Below are 21,987 nucleotides of genomic sequence, written 5' to 3' on the forward strand. Positions count from 1 at the left end.
CTTTTCTCTTTTCCTAGTCCTTGTCCCTCTTTCTTATCTAGAAAGTGCAGTCAAGCCTCCGTAGTCAACCAAGACAGAAACATTAGGTATTCCTTCTAACAAGTAAATAATTTGTATATCTAAGAACTTTCTTACAGGTTAGTATCTATTCTCTAGAATTTTTTTTAATCCAGAAATAAACCTACCTGAATATATTTTCTCACAAAAATATGTCAAATTCATATTTTAAAATTGTAAAGTTAAAAATCAATGAAAACTTTAAGAAGATATATATAAATGCTATTATAACATTACTTTCTGACACATATTTACGTAATCAAATTAATCAAAAGAAAAGTGTAAGATTGTACCTTAAAACTGTCCTATAAGTGTCAGTAAAATTCTACATTCCCTGATTGTGAGGTTTTGATATTCAACAGCAGAATAGGGTTTATACCAAGCATAAAGGAAAAAAGAATATTTTCAAGGAAAACAAACAATACACAAATAAACTACCCATCATTAATTGTTAAACGTTTATAAATCCTCCTGACCAGAATGCTAGCAGATGCTGAGTTTTGAATTAGGGATGATAAAAGCATCATCTGGATTGATCATGTGTATTAATTTGAAATTTTAACGTGTAAGATTATGCGGGATTTTTTATTGTCTCCTTTCTAAATCCCTTTTCCAAGTATAAGCCAAGCTCTTGAACACACTATTTCTAAGAAACAAATGTCAACATTCATAGCAGATTAATATTGTTGAAGAAAGGGATTTGATAAGACTATTATTCAGTATAATATAATCTGATTCTATTTGAAAAATTTTAGATAGGAAGTTGGAGATGGATACTGTGTTCCTTTGCACGAACTATTTGAAATACAATGTGACTCCTGAAAAATACACACTCTTTCAGCAATGTTTGAGCTATTACCTTTCCACCTTTTTTTTTTTTTTTTTTTTGAAGTGGGACTTTTCTAAATGTAGACTGAAAAATAACCTTTATTTCCTGGATAGCAGTCAAAATCTCCTTTCTTTGTCACCTAATGGAAAATTATTCCTAGAGCAGAAGAGCATCACCTAATGTCTCATGAGAAAGCTATTAGCAGGAGATCGTCACATTTCTTAGATAAAAACTTAATGCCAAACATTAATGTAGAAATTCATTTCACAATCTTTCTTACGTCTTACATCTCCCTTCTGCTTTGATGAAGGTTGTATGGTTAGGTCATAAAAAATAATGAACTGGGTTTTAGAAGTAGAAAGATGGTCTAATTTCTTTTCTTTTTTTTTTTCCTCACTGAGAAAATGGAACCAATAGTCAGGGAAATGACTGATGATGAAAATGGGAGTGATTTTAAATGTAGAAAGAACTGCAATATCAAAATTAATCTGGAGGGTTTCGTACATGCAATGAAGTAAGGCACTTGGGATGTGACCACCAATCCACAAATAACCCTCTTGTGCTGCCACACATTCCTTTCATTTATCTCTTTTCAGTTGAAGATGACTCCTACAAATTTAGCTTGGGGTTCTACACAAGAGAGATGAGTTTGTCAAGGCTACCGTGGGAGATGGTGTCGGTTGCCTTCCCAATATCCATGTCCCTCTTCTTCCTCACTAACACTCCTACTGGTTTGGGTTTTGTCCCAGTAGCAATATTTCCACCTCAATAGTCACTTATTTAATCTCCCTTGCGGTAGGGATAGCCATGGGATATTGTTCTGGCTGAGGAAATGCAGATGTGATCCTAGAGGAGCGCATTTCTTCCCAAATAAAAAGTCACAGCTTCGCTACCAGGAAGTCTCTTGCTTGCTGGTCTGACTTCATCCTGCCTGCAATTCAGAAAGACTGCAGTTCAATCTTTAGAAGTAGCAGCCATCTTGTGCCTGAAATGAATAAAACTGACACACTGAGGATGGCAGAACAGATAGTGGGCACTGTGGAACAGCTGAACTAATATCTGCAACTGCCTCCTACAGGCTTCTTATGTGAAAAAAAAAAAAAAAAATCCCCATTTCTATAAACTGTTAATTGGGTTTTGATTACTTCTAGTTGAACACTTTATGGACTGATGCATGATTTCTCTTAAATTGCTTTTGTATTGAACAATAGGGGAAAATGTAGTACATATTGGGCAGGAAGGTGTTATGTGTATTTCTAGCTAATTTCTTCAAATAATAAGAATAATATTTTCAGAGGATAGATCTCAGTTTTTATTTTCCTGGATGACTTAAAGCTATCCAAAAGAGAATTCATTTCTGTGGTCAGTCATTGTTTGTGGAGGACAAATTAGCTAATCAAGGCCAGTGTTGTGAAATAAAGAATCAAGTACAAATTGGCTTTAGTGCTTGTTATCCCACAGTCATATCCTTATTTCAATGAACCACAGGATTTGTTATTCATTGCTTTGTGTTGCTAAGAATAATTGGCAATCCTATCAATTTCATTTGAGATGACAACATTTTTGTGATTGAGGCATTAATTTTAGCTTCCACTTTGTGCTAATTACTTACCTACTGACTGCAGTCAATGTCATCTTGGCTGAAACAATCTCTCTAAGGATAATTTGACAATTGATACCAAAAATCTTAAAAATATCCACACTCTATGACCTTGGAATGTCATATGTGGAAATTTGTTTTAAAGACCAATCAGAAATAAATAAGTTAAATTACCAACAAGAGGGGATTGGTTAAATAATTACTATTTAATGTATACTATGACATATCCTATTCTCATTAAAATACAGAGTAGTAATTACTATTAAATACTCATTATATAATATTAAACAAAACAAGCAGATTATAAAATATTATATAAAATATTATTTTAATTCTAGGGAAGAAAACAGATAAAAGACTGTAACATTTATATCAAAATTTTAGGAGCGTTACTCTCAGAGTGTACAAATATGAGTGGTTGTTTTTCACTTTTGTAATTTTCAATCTTTTCAAATTCCTGCAATCAATGTATATGATTCAGTGGAAGATATTTTAAAAGGTTTCTTGGCTATTAGCAGCATGACTCTAATTTAACATTGAAAATAGTTAAGAGCAAATCGTTTTTGTTGATTATCTTTTCATCAACAAGCAGTTTGACAAAAGATTTGTTTCTTTGTTTTTTAATACAGAAATCCTAAATGGTGGAGTCTATGTAGACCAGAACAAATTCCTTTGTTATGCGGATACTATTCATTGGCAAGATATTGTTCGGAACCCATGGCCTTCCAACTTGACTCTTGTGTCAACAAATGGTAGTTCAGGATGTAAGTAGAATTATTATTTTTAATGTCTCAAAATGTTCTACCCTATTTGGAGATGAATGAGTTATGCTTATCATGCCATTACTAATATTTTGAACTTTGATTGCACTCATTGAAATGTTCAGTTATATATGACAGAACAAATGGCTGACCAACATTTTACTTCTAGTTAATTCTCTTATGGAGATCATGTTTGCTCTTCACAAATTCTCATTGTGTTAACATGTTCCTCTTTGCTTAAATTACTTAATCATACTTCCAATGTACAAACCTGTGTCCCAGTATCCACGAACTTAAGGCTGGTACCCAACCATTGCTTCAAGTCTCTGTGACCCGTATACCTTTGAGACAAAGGTAGTAGAACAAAAATGTACCTTTCTATTCACTGTAATTTTTTAAATAAAAAAGTAAAAACTAGTGAATGTTGCAGAATTCTTAAGCCTTCATTTGCCCCTGAAGCCTTCATGGTCATACTTAATGATTTCAAACACTTACGGAATGGAGAAATATAGATTTCATATAGAAGAAACATGTTACAGTCTGATTTTAGTCATTAGTCTAATAAACTACTGAATTTCTCATTCTTAAATTGTGTATTCTTTTTATCACAAAGAATTTATCAGATTTAAAGTGTTTAATATGATTAAATAATAAGCAAATAATGTTTGAACCATGATTTAAACCTTTGAAAATTATTCTGTCTGGTATCTCTTTCATTTTCATAAAGCAGGCTATGTTGTCCCCACATTTATTACTACTGACATTTGTATGAGAACAGAATCTTTATCAAGTGTTAACCTGGGTTTTATATTTCTCATCTATTATATATTTCCCAGCTGAAATCATAACTGTCTCAACGTAGTTCAATAATTATTTGCTATTACTGATTGTGTTATGACATTTTTGTGAAAAATCAAACTCCAAGGGACAATTATTAAATTTCATCATGGCCCTAATAATATAATGGGGAAATATGAATATATTTGATCAAAACTGACAGCTGTGTTTTTAATAAATGGCTAAAACTTTATGTAAAAAGTAGAGTAACATAATTTTCTTGTCACCTTTGAGCAGAAATTTGTATGGGATTTTGTCTTTATGGTATTCACGTTGCCTACTTTGTAAAATTACCTGTGACAAAATGCAATCTTTTCACATTAACGAGATAAATGATGTGTTTCAGAAATGGCTTCTGTTTTCAGTCTGCCCATACTATTGCACATATTATATTGGTGGGATAGTGGTGGTGGGGTGTGGATATTGGTTGGGTAAAAGGAAAGGCCTGCTAACTATCAGCTTATCAGACTGACTAGTCTGTAATGCATGAATAAGATCAGGCAAGAATAAAGCCTGAGACAGAAGCCAAAAGGGAAGTGTGCCCACCAGCCTTACAGAATTTGGAGCAGGAAAGGTCTGAGGGGTTTGCTGCACTTTCACAGATGGTGTCTCTTTGTGCTATTCTTTTTGAAGACAAATTTGGATGGTTGTGCCTATAATTAGGCAACTGTGGCTGTATTGTTTTTTGCATGTAAATAATTGCAGGTGCAAAAATTATAAATGCAGAGTAGAGTCATAACCAATGGTCTTTTACAAATTACGAATTGATTGCCAAAGTTTTATTATTTACATAGTAGTTTTATTTGCTGACACATTATATATACCACATGACACCATAGCTGTTAATAATGAATTGACTATTCTTTGACTATTAGTTTCCTATGGTTTTATCTTTACTCAATTTATTTCTCTGTCCTCTCCCCAGGGGTGATCTCAGACACTCTCAAGGCTTTAAATGCAACCTCTAGGTTGATGACTCCCTAGAACTACATACCACCAACCAATCACTCAACCAGGTTAAAAATTTGGTGGGTCATTATTGTCTTTACTTTCACTTGACTCTTGGCAGTTAATCGCTGAGTCATCCTGATTTTTGCCCATTTCTTGATTTTACATATTTATTATTATGGTTGCCCTAGTTCAAGACTTCATTTGTGTGTAAATTACAAAAACAAACTCTGAATTTTTAATATTTTTTGAGGCAATGGACACTGCAGCAGCTTGGTGAAGCCCATTGACCTCTTCTCATAATATTTTTAGAAGAATAAATGAGCACAAAAAAATAATTTAATTCATGAATGCATAGCAATCAATAAATACATAAAATAAATTACAATGGATTATAAGGAAAACAAGTTAGGTTGAGATACAGTTATCAAAATGCTTAAGAAACAGATACCTAATATGGTAATATGCTTATTAGTACATCAAATTATAAATATTAGCAGTAGGATTAATATCTAATATAATTTTCAGTCAGTGATAGACATAAATACTGTATTTTAAAGGGAAGTCTCTTCAACAAACGATGCTGGGAAAACTAGATATTCATGTGCAAAAGATTGATCTTGGGCCTGTATCATATGCCGTGTTTAAAAATTAACTCAAAAGCAAATCACAGACCTAAGCATAAGACTTAAAACTATAAGAGTCTTGGCAGAAAATATCGGGAGAAAGCTTTATGACTCTATGTTTAGCAATACATTCATGGATATAATGCCAAAAATACCAAGAGCAAAAGCTAAATAGACCAATGGGATGATATTAAGGAGATCTAGTCACATGCTACAACAATAAATCTTGAGGACACTATGCTAAAGGAAATAAGCCAGTCACAAAAACATAAATACTGTATGATTTCACTTACATGAAGTAACTAAACTGTCAAACTCATAGAAAATAGAATGTAGAATGGTGGTAGCCTGGGGTTGGAAGGAAGGCTAAATGTTCAATTGCTCTTTAACGAGTCAAGTTGTAATTGTGCAAGGTTGAAAAAGTTCTAGAGATCTGTTGGAAAACAATGTGATATACTTAACATTACAAAACATACACTTAAACGTGGTTAAGACTGTGAAGAAAAGGTCTGAAGTATCTATAAAAGCAATTAAAAATGATACTCCTTAAAAATATATTATTTAGGAATAATTATAACCAAGTTATATTTTCTAAAATTTACTTGAAGTATTTAAATTCAAACTTCAGGAGGGTTATGGAGAAGTTCTCAGCCTTTTGAAGAAATCCTTTTTTTTCTCATACATCCCTAGTAGAAATTATTACCTATCAACTGGGCTTATTCAATAAACTAATCCTTCGAAGTGAAAAAATCCTATAGTGAATGATGTTTCATTTACTTGGAGCACTATAGTAATGACCCCTCAGCACCACAAGAATATCAAAATGATGTAAATAAGTTGCCCTCTAAAATTTAAGCAAATAGGAATATACAAGAATATTAATACGGAAAAATAGAGAAACAATGATTTCTCATCAGAGAAGATGATATAGTTCAGAGAATGAATTTGGGAGCCAAATTGGTTTTTTTGAAACCTGGCACTGCTGCTTACCAGCAATTTGACCTTAAAAAAGTCATGTATGCCCTCAGCCCCTTCATTTCCTCACCTATAAAAGACAGAGTGTCAAGAGCTGAGCTGAGTGGAGAGCTAAGCTACTAGGTGACAGTGGTCTATTCAGACAAGCAAAAATGGGGTAACAGCCAAGCTTTTAATCACTTACTGCAATGGTTTATTCAAGAGACTAAACCAGAAAAAGCACCAACTTCACTGTCTCATGTTTCCCCCATAAAACAGTGCGAGGTGAGGGTCAGATGGATCAGTGCAGACATGGGGAATTGTTGCACTGAGGAGGGAGTGGGAAAAAATTGTTCTGAAAGTTTTATGAACCTGGAAGCTTGAAGGAAAAAGGGGTGGGAAGGCCTGAGTGAAAAGTACTGAGTATGGAGTCAGAGTGGAGAAAAGGTGTCTTCCAGACCCCCTTACTTCCTCCCTATAAGGAGATCTTAGTGAAAGCATCTAAGAAAAGCTGCTATCAAAGGACCTTAATAAAGAGGTCTCTGAATAGCGTGCCTGGGCCAGGATGGGAGACATACATGAGACATGACTGGTCAGCAAACCCTGAGTCTCTTACTGCAACTCCCTGAGAGACTGCATTGCATTGACTGGGCACCAAGTCTGGTGTGGGAGAACAACTTTACCCCAGGAACCTTGCCAGGTAAAGTAATTGCCTGTGCTCCTGCATGAAAGATCACACATAGGTTTTCTTTTTTTTTTTTTTTTTGCCCAGGAGCTGTTATTATCATCAACTTCATAGGCCTATTATGAGCAATAAATGAGTTACTGTGTCAATCGAAGGGCGATTTCTTACGACAAAAGAATAAAGGACTTTCCAATTATAATTTTTCTATGAATTGACCATATGAGGACAGAAGTATTTTTAAAATATGTGACAGTTATATTTTCATTATATATTCATTGACATTTAACTATGTTTCTACATTTTAAGTGTATTTTAGTAACTAGAAGGTCATCTCTCATAGGTGTAGCTCATCAAGACACTGAGAAGAACAAACCTCAGTGGCTCCAGACCCTGCAACCTTTATCTTTGATTACACTAGGTACATCACTCATTCTAAGTTGCTTTCTAGAAACAAATACCAACTAACAACTGAAGTCGGAGAGGGGGAATTGGCAAATTCATCGATACCACTGTATTCATGAACATAATTCCAGGACTAATCACTTGTTTAAACCAGATGTTCTGCCTGCATTCAAACTATCCATGTTTTAAACTTTTTTCAATGACTTTTACATATCATAGTAATGACCCACTCCTAATTAATATTGCACTTTGTATTATATATATCTAGCTTTCTTGAAATAGAATTCTCAAAATAGAGTACAATTAAACCTGATTTGTTACATTACCAACTTGTGTTACTCCTTCTATATGAAATATTTAGGTAAAATAGATGTGCCTTTCTAAGGTACTTTGTAGTAAAACAAAACAAAACTAAAAAGTAGCAAGAAAATTTACCTTCGATGTATTGTAGTACAGCTTCAGTTTGTGTGCATTAGACATACAACACACCTAACTTTGCATAAACATATACATGGAATGAAATCACACACACTGTTTGCAAAAGATATTTTAAAATAACACCCTAAATTAGGGAAATGGGAATATATGAAAAACATTAGACATGGAAAGGATACATTGAATCTGTGTGAATCCAAAAGATCGTTTTTCTAAAATACCTGTACAATAGATTTTTATGGACCTGACTTAATAAAACAAAAAACAAAAGAACTTAAGATCACTTATGAATTCTGATGCAATTTTTCTGAAAAAAAATATTAGCAATGAGAACTAACAGAATCTAAAATGTGTTTTAAAAAAGAATGCACTAAGATCAAATGGCAGCTCAGCTGCCTTTTTAATGCTATTTTGAGAAGGTAAGGACTTGCACCTGACCCACACCGTAGATGGCCTTTGTCACTACATTTATAAGAAGAGGCTTTCCAGGTCAACTGAAACTCACTCTAGGAATTAACTTTTACTTAAGAACATTACCAGAAGAAAGCACAGTACACCTGCTAGCCTGGTTGTCTTGTCTCTTAGTTCCTTGAGATGAAAATGCATTGTTTCACTTTTTGAGTACGGTTTTCAATATGCATCTTTATTTTCTTTTCCTTTTTTTTTTTTTTCTTTTGAGACTGGGCCTTGCTCTGTCACCCAGCTGGAGTGCAGTGGTGTCACAGCTCACTGCAGCCTCAACCTCTTGGGTTCAGGCATTCCTCCTGTTTCAGCCTCCTGAGTAGCTGAGATCACAGATGCATGTCACTACACCCAGATAATTGTTTCTTACTGTTTGTAGAGACAGGATCTCCCTATGTTGGCCAGGCTAGACTCAAACTCCTGGACACAAGTTATCCTCCCACCACAGCCTCACGAAGTGCTAAGATTACAGGCGTGAGCCACTGCGCCCAGCCTTCAATTTTATTATATATGATAAGTTCCTCTCAATCAACCTTTTACCAAATTGTGTGTGTGTGTGTGTGTGTGTGTGTATATATATATATATATATATATAATTATTTTAAAAATTATAAGAGCATGGTCATGGAAAGTGAGTACTTCTTCTATAATAGGTGATGTGACATCTTGAAGGCCTAATTGAACTGGATAAGCCATTGAGACATATAGGATTTAACCTATGAATTAACTTTGACAAAGTTGTGTAACAATTTTACTAATATCTTATCAAGAGAGTCATAGAGGTTATGGGATGGGCTTGAAACCAGTTTCTGGGAGTTCGATTCCTTCCTTTCTCATTTAGATTTTCCCGAGGCTGGCTCTTCGAATGTGTGGTAAGGTGGTGGACAGCCATAAAGCCACTCTAAATTAGTAGATGGTTGTTCAATTGTTAGTACTTTTCGTTTTGAAGCAAAGGCTTCTCAGATCATAAAGATTGTTAGTATAACTGCTATTAATGAGATAAATGACCCTAAGAATGAGATAATATTTCACGTGGTGTATGCATCAGGATAATCAGAGTAACATCGAGGCATACCGGATAGGCTGAGGCAGTGCTGTGGAGAAATGGTTAAATTAACACCTATGAATATAATGGTGAAGTGGATTTTAGCATAGATCTGACTAAGTGTATAGCCTGAAAACAAGGAGAATCAGTGGACAAAGCCTCCTATAATGGTGAATACTGCTCCTATTGATAGGACATAGTGGAAATGGGCTACAACATAATATGTGTCCTGTAAGATAATATCTAGTGACAAATTAGCTAAGAAGATGCCGGTTAAGCCTCCTACTGTGAAAAGGAAAATTAATCATAGGGCACAGAATATTGTGGGAGATCATTTGATGTTACCGCCATGCAGGGTGACTAATCAGCTAAAGCCCTTGACGCCAGTAAGGATAGCAATACTTATGGTAGCGGAGGTGATGTATGCTCGTGTGTCTGCATCTATCTCTACTGTAAATATTTGGTGAGCCCATATGATAAATCCTAAGAAGTCAATTGATATCACAGCTCTATGCCCATGTATCCAAATGGTTCCTTTTTACCAGAATAATATGTTACCATGTGGGAGATTATCCCGAAGCCTGGTAGGATAAGGATATAGACTTCAGGGTGACCAAAAAATCAGAGTAAATATTGGTACAAGATAGGGTCACCCCCGCCAGCAGAGTCAAACAAAGTGGCGTTGAGGTTATGGTCAGTTAATAGTATAGTAATGCCAGAGGCTAGGACTAGAAGGGAAAGGACTGTGGTAATGAGGACTGATGAAACAAAAAGGGGTGTTTGATATTGGGATATACCTAGGGTTTTGATGTGAATAATAGTGGTAATGAATTAATGGCCCCAAAATAGAAGAGACACCTGCCAAGTGGAGTGAGAAGATGGTCAGGTCCACAGAGCCTCCTGCATGTGCTAGGTTTCCTGCTAAAGGAGGATAAACTGTCCAGCCGGTTCCAGCGCCGGCTTCCACTATTGAAGATGCAAGTGAGAGTAGAAAAGATGGGGGGAGAAGTCAGACGCTCATATTGCGTATCCAGGGGAATGCCCTATCGGGTGCACCAGTTATTAGAGGGACTAGCCAGTTGCTGAAACCCCCAATTAGGATTGGTATCACCATAAGGAAGATTATAACGAATGTGTGGGCGGTAACAGTAACATTGGAGATCTGATCATCTCCTAGCAGAGTTCCTGGTTGGCCTAGTTCTGCTCGAATTAGGAGGCTTAAGGCAGTGCCTACGATCCCCGCCCATGCGCCGAATAACAGGTATAGTGTTCCGATGACAGAGGTCAAGGCCACTGTTTACCAGCCTTGAGGTGATTTCTCATATTGAATTGCAAATTCAAAGGAGCAGCTTCAATCCTGCGGGGACTTCTCCCGCCTTTTTCCCCCGTGGTGGGAGAAGCAGATTGAAGCCAGTTGATTAGGGGGTTTAGTTGTTAACTAAATTTTCGTGGGTTTGAATTCTACCAATCTAGTAAGGGTTTAGCTTAATTAAAGTGGTTGATTTGCATTCAACTGATGCAGAATAGAGTCTTGGAGCACTTAGGTCTGTTACAGAAATTAAGTGCAATTTGCTTACTAAGGGCTTTGAAGGTCCTTGGTCTTATTTAACCTACATTTCTAAGTTATAGTTAGTATTAATGGAGAGATGGGGAAGAGGAGGATAGAAGAGATGACAGGTGGGGAGTGAGAAGTAGTATGCATTTTACGATTTCGAATTGGCATTTTAGTTTCATAGTATTAGATGTGGGGAATAGTGTTACCGAGATGGAATAAATGAGGTGTATGTAAGAGTACAGGTTGAGTAGGGTTATGGTAGCTGTAATGGTTATGGTGATAAGGCTATCATTTTTTGTAAGTTCTTGGATGATGATTCATTTAGGCAGGAACCCTGTAATGGGGGTAAACCTCGTAGGGATAGTAGAATTAGTGGAATTATAAGTGTCAACCGTGCCAATTTCTTTCAGGCATGAAATAGTGACAGGGTTGTGATGCTTAGACTCAGGTTGAGTGCTAGAAATGCGGTTGTTGTTAAGATAAGGTAAATAATCAGATTTAGAGCGGTAATGTTTGGGTTATAAATTAGTACTGCTATTATTCAACCTATGTGAGTGATAGAGGAGTGGGCTAGGATTTTACGCAGTTGTGTTTGGTTAGGTCCCCCTCAACCGCCCACTATAATGGATAGAATTGTGATAGGAGGATATTCGCTTTTGTTGATGGGAAGATTTGAAACATAATCGAGATAGGGGCTAGTTTTTGTCATGTGAGGAGAAGTATATCATGCTTGAAGGACATAATCAGTAGATGCTCACACACATATGCTTACGCACATACACTCGTGCATGTATGCTCACGCACATACGCTCAGTTTGAAGAACTATTTCCGATTAAATCTGCAAACTACCCTCCCTCCCTCTCTGACTTTGCCATCAATCTAGGTAAACATACCCTCGCCAAACCCCAAAAACAAGAGACTAAAAATGCAACCCAGTCAGAGCCCAGAAATCGTATTTTAACCACAAATGCTCCAAGAGCTACCTCTCGATTTATGTAATTTTCTAAAAAATCTTAAGGCCCTCCTACCAAATAAAACCTCCATTCTGTATAATAGATATAGTAACTAAACCTCTGCCATATACTAACATAATACCTCGAGCATATCCCTCTGAAAGTGCTGTCCCAATATAACATACCGCTAAATCATGAGTAAATCCTCTCAGCCTTAATTATGAGTAATCCTCTCAGCCAAACTTCTGCCAATTCAAATTTAAAGACGCTGAATTTCCAGAACTGTAAACAACCATTTGTATTTACTTCTTTCTCATGTTTTAATTTTCACTTAAGTATTCCATGCAGTTAGTGTAGCTTAACCATTCAAAGAAAGACACTAAAAATGTCTAGATGGGTTCACACAACCTCATAAACAGATAGGTTTGGTCCTGGCCTTTTTTATTAGCTCTTAGTAAGATTACACATGCAAGTATCTCCACCCCAGTGAAAATGCCCTCTAGATCACCCAGATTAAAACGAGCAGGGATCAAGCACACACGAATGCAGCTCAAAACACTTTGCTCAACCACACCCCTTCAGAAAACAGCAGTGATAAATCTTTAATGATAAAAGTTTGACTAAGTTATACTAATATTTAGGGTTGGTTAACTTCGTGGCAGCCACCACAGCCATATGATTAACCCGAGCTAATAAAACTTGGTGTAAAGAATGTTTACGATCCACCCTCAATAAAGCTAAGTTATAAAAAACTCCATCTAAGTTGTAAAAAATTCGAGCTGACATAAAATATACCACAAAGTGGCTTTAATACCCTGAAGACACAATAGATAAGGCCCAAACTGGGATTAGATACCCCACTATGCTTAGCCCTAAAGTCGAATATTTACATTAACAAAACCATTCGCCAGAGTACTACAAGCAACAGCTTAAAACTCAAAGGACTTGACAGTGCTTTACATCCCTCTAGAGGAGTCTGTTCTATAATCGATGAACCCCGATACACCTCACCACCTCTTGTCCCCAGCCTGTATACCACCATCTTCAGCAAACCCTAAAAAGGTTATATAGTAAGCATAAGTATACACATATAAACATTAGGTCAAGGTGTAACCTATGAGGTGGCAAGAAATGGGCTACATTTTCTATGTCCAGAAAAATATCATGAAAACCTTTGTGAAATCTAAGGGCTCAAGGAGGATTTAGCAGTAAACCAAGAGCAGAGTGCTTGTTTGAATAAAGCCATGAAGCAGGCACACACCTATCACCCTCTTCAAATATTACTTTAGAAATCACTATTACTGATACTTTTCTAGACACCTATAGAGGAGATAAGTTGTAACATGGTAAGCATACTGGAAAGTGTGCTTGGACAAACCAAAGTGTAGCTTAACCCAAAGCATCTGGCTTACACCCAGAAGATTTCATCATGGCCTGATCACTTTTAGCCAACTCGAGCCCCAAACCTCACTAAAAATATTATCAAACTATCTTAAACCATTTACTTAGACAAAAGTATAGGCAATAGAAATTTTTATCTTGGCACAATAGACATAATACAGTAAGGGAAAGATGAAAGAGCTATATCAAGCACTAAAAAGCAAAGACAAGCCCTTATACCTTCTGCATAATCTATTAACTAGAAATAACTTTACACAGAGAACTATAGCCAAGTCCCCCAAAACCAGATGAGCTACTCAAGAACAGCTGAAAGGCCACATTCACCTATGTGGCAAAATAGTGGGAAGATTCATGAGTAACAGTGACAAGCCTACCGAGCCTGGTGACAGCTCATTGTCCAAGATAGACTCTTAGTTCAACTTTAAACTTACCCACAGAATTATGTAATTCCCCTGTAAGTTTAACTGTTAGTCTAGAGAGGGACAGCTCTTTAGACCTTGGGAAACAACCTTCCTGCAGAGAGTAAAAATTATTACCACCACAGTTGGCCCAAAAGCAGCCACCAATTAAGAAAGCGTTTAAGTTCAACATCTTACTATCTTGAATTCTAATCACTCTACTGAACTCCAAACATCTCATTGGACTAATCTATTAATAGAAGCAATCATGTTAATATAAATAACATGAAAACATTCTCTATTGTGTAAGCTTACATCAGACCAGAACAACCCACTGACAGTTAACAGCCCAATATTAATAAACAATATAATAAGCACCCTATTATATGCACTGTTAACCCAACATAGTCAAGCTCTAAGGAAAGATTACAAAAAGTAAAAGGAGGCCGGGCGCGGTGGCTCAAGCCTGTAATCCCAGCACTTTGGGAGGCCGAGACGGGCGGATCACAAGGTCAGGAGATCGAGACCATCCTGGCTAATACGGTGAAACCCCGTCTCTACTAAAGAATACAAAAAACTAGCCGGGCGACGAGGCGGGCGCCTGTAGTCCCAGCTACTTGGGAGGCAGAGGCAGGAGAATGGCGTGAACCCAGGAGGCGGAGCTTGCAGTGAGCTGAGATCCGGCCACCGCACTCCAGCCTGGGCGACAAAGCCAGACTCCGTCTCAAAAAAAAAAAAAAAAAAAAAAAGTAAAAGGAATTCATCAAATCTTACCCCACCTGTTTACCAAAAACACCACTTCTAGCATTATCAGTATTAGAGGCACTGCCTGCCCAGTGACATATGTCCAACAGCCGCGATATGCTAACCATGCAAAGGTAGCATAATTACTTGTTCCCTAAATAGGGACTTGTATGAACGGCCAGATGAGGGTTCAGCTGTATTTTACTTTTAATCAGTGACATTGACCTATCTGTGAAGAGGTGGATATAAACAAATAAGATGAGAAGACCCTATGTAGCTTTAATCCGTTAATGCAAATAAAAACTCAAGCCTACAGGCCCTAGCCTACTATCACCGTATTAAAAATTTTAAACTGCTTGGCCAGGCTCAGTGGCTCATGCCTGTAATCCCAGCACGTTGGGAGGTTGAGGCGGGTGGATCACCTGAGGTCAAGAGTTCAAAACCAGCCTGGCCCACATGGTGAAATCCCATCTCTACAAAAATACAAAAATTAGTTGGGCATGATAGCGGGTGCTGGTAATCCCAGCTACTCGGGAGGCTGGGGCAGAAGAATTGTTTGAACCCGGGAGGCAGAGATTCCAGTGAGCCAAGACCACACCATTGCACTCCAGCCTGGGCGACAGATGGAGACTCTGTCTCCAAAAAAAAATTTTTGGTTGGGGTGACCTCAGAGCATAATTCAACATCCAAACAATCTAAACTAAGACCTCACTAGTCTAAGTGAGTTTTTACACATTACCCAATAATTTGATCAACGGAATAAGTTACCCTAGGGACAGCAGCACAATCCTATTCTAGATCCATATCGACAATAGGGTTTACAACCTCAGTGTTGGATCAGGGCATCCTATTGTGTAGCCACTACTGAGGGTTTGTTTGTTCAATAATTAATGTCCTTTGTGATCTGAGTTCAGGCTGGAGTAATCCAGGTTGGTTTCATCTAGTTAACATTTCTCCTTTATATATATATACTTCACATAAATATGATATATGAAGTGTATATAAATAAGTATATATATGAAGTGTGTATATATATACTATGAAGTATATATACTTCATTATAAAGTATATTTTATGGTGAAGTATATATACTTCATAGTATATATAGATGAAGTTTATGTACTTCATAGCATGTATATGAAGTGTGTGTGTGTGTGTGTATATATACATATATATAAAGTTAAAGAAGTATAATCCCTGCTTTCTTGAAAGTGACAGAATATTTATTCCTTGGAAGTACTTAACCTGACCTCCAGGTGGCAGAACAGAAGAATTATCTCACACCCTCTCTTCCATAGTTCACCTTAGTCCCCGTATTCATCATGCATTGCATGTATTATTATTTTTTCCTGAAAATCATAACATATATGAGTATATAAATATAAACATATAAAAATATTTATATGTAATAAGTACATAAAAAGTAAACATTTATGTAAATTTATACACACACATATGTACAATATTAGTATCAACAGTTTATAATTATGAATTAGTTTCTACTTCTCTTTTACATATAACTTAACCAAAAATTTGGAGTAAATTCTATAGCTTCACCTCTCTGGTCTTATTCTCTTACTGCCAACCTCCCAGCTTCTGCTACCAAGGACTCCCATCATGTCACAGCTAGGCTAGGCACTCCCTCAACTGCTCTTAAGACCCAGGTGCCTGATCCCTTCAAAGCACAAATAAAACCAGTTATTGACAAGGCATGGTAGCTCATGCTGTAATCCCAGAAATCTGGGAGGCTGAAGTAGGAGGATTCTCTTAAACCTGGAATCTGAGAGCAACCAGGGCAACAGAGTAGGACCCCATTTTTACAAAAAAAAAAAAAAAGCCCGGTATGGTGAAGTATACCTGTAGTCTCAGTTACTTGGGAGTCAGAGGTAAGAGGATCGCTTAAGCCCAGGAGGTCAAGGCTAAAGTGAGCTGTGATTGTACCAATGTGCTCCAGCCTGGGTGACAAAGTGAGACCTCATAGTTATTAACATAATTTTATTAATAATAAGAATGGTTATTTGCAGGCCGGGCGCGGTGGCTCAAGCCTGTAATCCCAGCACTCTGGGAGGCCGAGGCGGGTGGATCACGAGGTCAGGAGATCAAGACCATCCTGGCTAACATGGTGAAACCCCGTCTCTACTAAAAATACAAAAAACTAGCCGGGCGTAGTGGTGGGCACCTGTAGTCCCAGCTACTCGGAGGCTGAGGCAGGAGAATGGCGTGAACCCGGGAGGCGGAGCTTGCAGTGAGCCGAGATGGCGCCACTGCACTCCAGCCTGGGCGACACAGCAAGACTCCGTCTCAAAAAAAAAAAAAAAGAATGGTTATTTGCAGAGAGAGAGGCCCAAAATTAACTTCCATGTCCCTGTGCATGTGTTGTTGTTGAAGATATCCCCCACTACTGAGACCCTCTGACCATGTTCAGACCTTAGGGATAAGTCTCTTTATCTTCCCGTAGGTCATTTTTCCCTCTTATTCAGTTCAAAGCTCGTTTCATTTTCTGTTTCTAATTCAGTGGAAACATCAATTATCGTATTAGGAAATACTCCAGGCACAGAATATGGTGTGACTCCCTTAGACAAGTTTTAACAGTGCATTTTCCGAAAGCATGATTTCTTCAGTCTTAAATTATACCATATGTCAGTGCTGTGCTGATAAAGTTTAATAACTACTCTCCAAAAATAGGGGGGAAGCTCCAATTTGTTGAGCTTACTGATTTTCATGGTATGAATATTACTAATATTCTTCCCCTTTCAGCAATCAGTGTGGATTTTGGAAGAGATGTATCACAGCATTATGTAGTATTTCCACCATACAGGTTCAGTAGATGTAAATGAACTCAATTACATAGGAGATAGTAAAATATACTAAACTAATTAGGAAATAATGAATTTCCAATATATATTACCTTTGTTTTAATAATATTTAATTGTGGGTTTATATAGTTTAATACTTAGTAATGGTTGTTTAATGAAATGCTCTCAAAATTCTAGAAATTTTTAACAGTTGGCTTTGCACACTGGGTACTACCACCTGTGAATATGAACAGCCCTGTAAATGTAATGCCAGGCTGAGGCCAGTTCAGTTGCTTATCATTTTTCTCTATAAGAGCCCCAAGAGATTCGGCCAACTCCCCATGTATGGTATGAACTGATTGTAGCCCCTAGTCTCTTGTGAGCAAATGCTGAGTAAAACACACACACACATACACACACACACACACACACACACTTTTCAAGAAAGAACCACCTCTTTAGCTTCTTTAGGCATAGGACAACTTAGCTCAAAATTTGTAAAGAAAAAACATTTGACTCTTCAGCATCATTTTCTGCTAACATTTTTTTTTATTAAACTGTATACTTAGCTGCACTCATGCTAACTTTTGCATTCAAGTTTTATGCAAGAATAATGAGTAGATTTTATTTCTGTTTGACTAAAAGGTTTAGAAATGTGATCCCTCTCAGATTAAACAAGAGTTTCTGTCTCAAAGAATAACTCCTTTGTACCCCACAAGCTTACTGCTCTAGCTCTTAAAATGGCAATGTTCCACCTTCACCTATGTTTAGATTCAGTTTCCACTGACGAACCTTAAATCTTCTTTATGACCATAGCTTGTTGCAAGAAGAAAATATTATTACATGAAGTGACCAGCAGAGATGTTGTGTAGCATGTAGATGTTGTATAGAGAAAAATGATAGCATGGTCTAGCGCTAGCACAAAAGGATAAGCTTTGTCATGTCCAAAGGTAACTAGATTACGATTTCCAAATGTGGGCATGTATCCAAATTCACTCAGAAATTCTAACTAAGTTTTGTATAAAGAAGAGAATCTGACTATCTTCAAAATTCTCCTGTTGATTCTAGGAAGAGGTGTAAGTAGCACTGACCTAGTATAAGATTTCTATGATGGTAAAATGATTAGCAAACCCTAATATGATGCAGACATTTCAGGCCATATGTTAGTTTGAAATTGGCATAGAACATATGGGCATGCTACAAATGAGCCAACTACCAAATACATGAGTCCCCTCTTAGAGAATATTTAGTTCTCTGTTATGTGAAACTTCTGTGTCATTAATTTCAATAATAAAAATCACAGTGCTTTAAATGCCTGTGACCTCCTGGGCCTGGTATATCACAGGCACTTAAAGAACCCTATTTCTAATTTGCATATTCTGTAACGTAGGTATTAAGAGCCTGATTTGGGGCTCTCTGAGAGCCTCAAGTAGCTTACAATTTCTAGTGTGGAGCAGATTTGTTGGCTTCCAGTGAAGAGTTGAAGTGATCAAAATTTCTTGAAATAGTACGTCTCTGAAATTCAAATTGTCTATTTGAGGGCAGCCTTCAGGTTTCATTGCTTCATTGTTTCTCTGAAACTTATTTTTAAGTACATTTTAACAAGCATTTTCACTAAAATATGTGAATTTTATTGAAAAATATATCATGATATAACTAAATGTCACTGATATGAGAAAGGTTTTCACACAGTTTCACACTGTTCAAACATAATAGAAAGAGAAAGACCAAGCAATTTGAATAATCAGCTCTTCTTTGAAGTAGTAACTTCTAACATTTTTTAAAATGGTGAGTTTTTAAAAAAGAATTAGAGACTCTTGGAATTTAAGAATGCTTTTTTGTTACCTTTTTCTAAACAAATTCTGTATTGCATATTTCCTTTAATAAGGAAAATAAGGTGAAATTAACTTTGCTTTGAATACTTTTGAATTTTAAAATGTTTTAGAACCACAAAATATAAAGCAAGGAACATCAGTGTGAAGTAATGTCACAGTAAGAGACATCTGGTGATCTTTCACATTTTAAAAAATGTATTTCACGTAAAGTTTAAGTCATCCTGCTATATAAGAATCTGCAAAAAAATTCTAAGCCTGGAAGAATTAGGTGTAGAGGTTAAAATGCTAGGTCGGTAAAACTGAGTTAAATTTTCTCCAAGTAAAAGACTCATCTGTGATGGTTAATATTGATTGTCAACTTGATTGGATTGAAGGATACAACATATATTTCCTGGTTGTGTCTATAAGGGTGTTGTCAAAAGAAGTTAACATTTAAGTAAGTGGACTGGCAGAGGCAGACTCACCCTCAATATGGGTGGGTACCATCTAATCAGCTACTAGTGCTGCTAGAATAAAGCAGACAGGAGCAGATGGAAGAGCAAACTTGCTGAGTCTTCCAGCCTTCGTCTTTCGCCCACACTGGATGCTTCCTGCCCTCAAACATCAGACTCCAAGTTCTTCAGCTTTTGGACTCTTGGACTTAACACCAGTGGTTTGCCAGTGGCTCTTGGGCCTTTGGCCACAGACTGAAGGCTGGACAGTTGGCTTCCCTACTTTTCAGGTTTTGGGACTCAGATTGATTTACACTAGGATCTTTGATCCTCAATTTGCAGATGTCCTATCCTGAGACCTTACCTTGTGATCCTGTGAGTCAATTTTCTTTCGTAAACTCTCCTTCCTATATATCCTTTTAGTTCTGTTCCTCTAGAGAACCCTAATTAATACAGATTTTGGTACCAGGAGTGGGGTGTTGCTATAAAAATTCCTGGAAATGTGGAAGCAGGTTTGGAAATGGACAACAGGGAGAGATTGTTTCCTTGTTTGAATTTGGGGGGCTCAGAAGAAGATGAGAAGATGTGGAAAAATTTGGAACTCCCCAGAGACTTGTTGAGTGGTTTTGACCAAAATGCTGATAGTGATATGGACAATGGAGTGCAGGCTGAGGTGGTCTCAAATGGATATGAGGAATTTATTTGGAACTGAAATAAAGGTGATTCTTGCTATGCTTTAGCAAAAAGGCTGATAACATTTTACCCCTGCCCTAGAGAGCTGTGTAACTTTGAACTTGAGAAATATGATTTAGGGTATCTGGCAGAAGAAATTTCTAAGCAGCAAAGCATTCAAGATGTGACTAAGGTGCTGCTAAAAGCATTCAGTTCTATGCATTCACAAAGATATTGTTTGGAATTGGAACTTATGTTTACAAAGGAAGCATAGAATAAAAGTTCAGCAAATTTGCAGGCTGATAATGCGATAGAAAAGAAAAACTTACTTTCTGAGGAGAAATTCAAGCTGGCTGCAAAAATTGGCATAAGTAAGGAGGAGCCAAATGTTAATCACCAAGACATTGGGGAAAATGTCTCTGGGGCATGTCAGAGGTCTTCATGGCAACCCCTCCCATCACAAGCCAAAAGGCCTAGGAGGGAAAAATAGTTTCATGGGCTTGTCCCAGGGCCTTGCTGCTTTGTGCAGTCTCAGGACTTAGTGCCCTGCATTCCAGCCATTGCTAAAAGGAGCCAATGTACAGCTCAGGCCATAGCTTCAGAGGGTGCAATCCCCAAGCCTTGGCAACTTCCACGTGGTGTTGAGCCTGCAGGTGCACAGAAGTCAAGAATTGAGGTTTGGGAACCTCTGCATAGATTTCAAAGGATGTATGGAAATGCCTGCATGTCCAGGCAGAAGTTTGTTGCAGTGGCAGAGCTCTCGTGGAGAACCTCTGCTAGGGCAGTACAGAAGGGAAAGGTGGGGTTGTAGCCCCTACACAGAGTCCCTACTGAGGTACTGCCTAGAGGAGCTGTGAGAAGAGGGCCACCATCCTCCGGACCCCAGAATGGTAGATCCATCAACAGCTTCACTGTGTGCCTGGAAAAGCCACAGATACTCAATGCCAGGCCTTGAAAGCAGCCAGGAGGAAGGCTGTACCCTGCAGAGCCACAGGGGTGGAGCTGCCCGAGGCCTTCAGAGCCCACCTCTTGTATCAACATGACCTGGAAGTGAGACATGGAGTCAAAGGAGATCATTACAGAGCTTTAATGGTTGACTGCCCCGCTGGATTTTGGACTTGCATGGCACCTGGAGCCCCTTCATTTTGACCGATTTCTCCCATTTAGAATGGGTGTATTTACCCAATGCATTAACCCCATTGTATCTAGGAAGTAACTAACTTGCTTTCAATTTTACAGGCTCATAGGTGGAAGGTACTTGTCTTATCTCAGATGAGACTTTGGACTTGGACTTTTAGGTTAATGCTGTAAAGAGCTAAGACTTTGGGGGTCTGTTAAGAGGGCGTGATTACAGTTTGAAATGTGAGATCATGAGATTTAAGAGAGGCCGGGGCAGAATGATATGGTTTGGCTGTGTCCCCCCTGGCCCCCTCAAATCACATCTTGAATTGTAGTTCCCATAATTCCCATGTGTTGTGGGAGGGACCCAGTGGGAGGTAATTTAGTCATGGGGGCTGTTACCCGCATGCTGCTGTCATGATAGTGAGTGAGTTCTTACAAG

General features: G+C 37.6%; 1 protein-coding gene and 1 long non-coding RNA gene across 2 annotated transcripts in view; both read left to right on the forward strand.

The window, feature by feature from the left end:
- LOC117094169 (receptor tyrosine-protein kinase erbB-4) overlaps positions 1-21,987 on the forward strand; it is a 925,342-nt gene that overhangs the window by 750,197 nt on the left and 153,158 nt on the right. The window contains exon 4 of the mRNA XM_033229398.1: positions 3,116-3,250. Within this exon, the coding sequence (XP_033085289.1) occupies positions 3,116-3,250 (135 nt within the window). The remainder of the gene's footprint in view (positions 1-3,115; positions 3,251-21,987) is intronic.
- LOC117094575 lies at positions 10,147-19,744 on the forward strand. The gene is made up of 3 exons (XR_004441590.1): positions 10,147-10,267; positions 17,548-17,550; positions 19,732-19,744. It is a non-coding gene; the product is annotated as an uncharacterized LOC117094575 (long non-coding RNA).

This window comes from Trachypithecus francoisi, unplaced genomic scaffold (assembly GCF_009764315.1).
Source record: "Trachypithecus francoisi isolate TF-2019V2 unplaced genomic scaffold, Tfra_2.0 Lachesis_group13, whole genome shotgun sequence".
NCBI lineage: Eukaryota > Metazoa > Chordata > Mammalia > Primates > Cercopithecidae > Trachypithecus > Trachypithecus francoisi.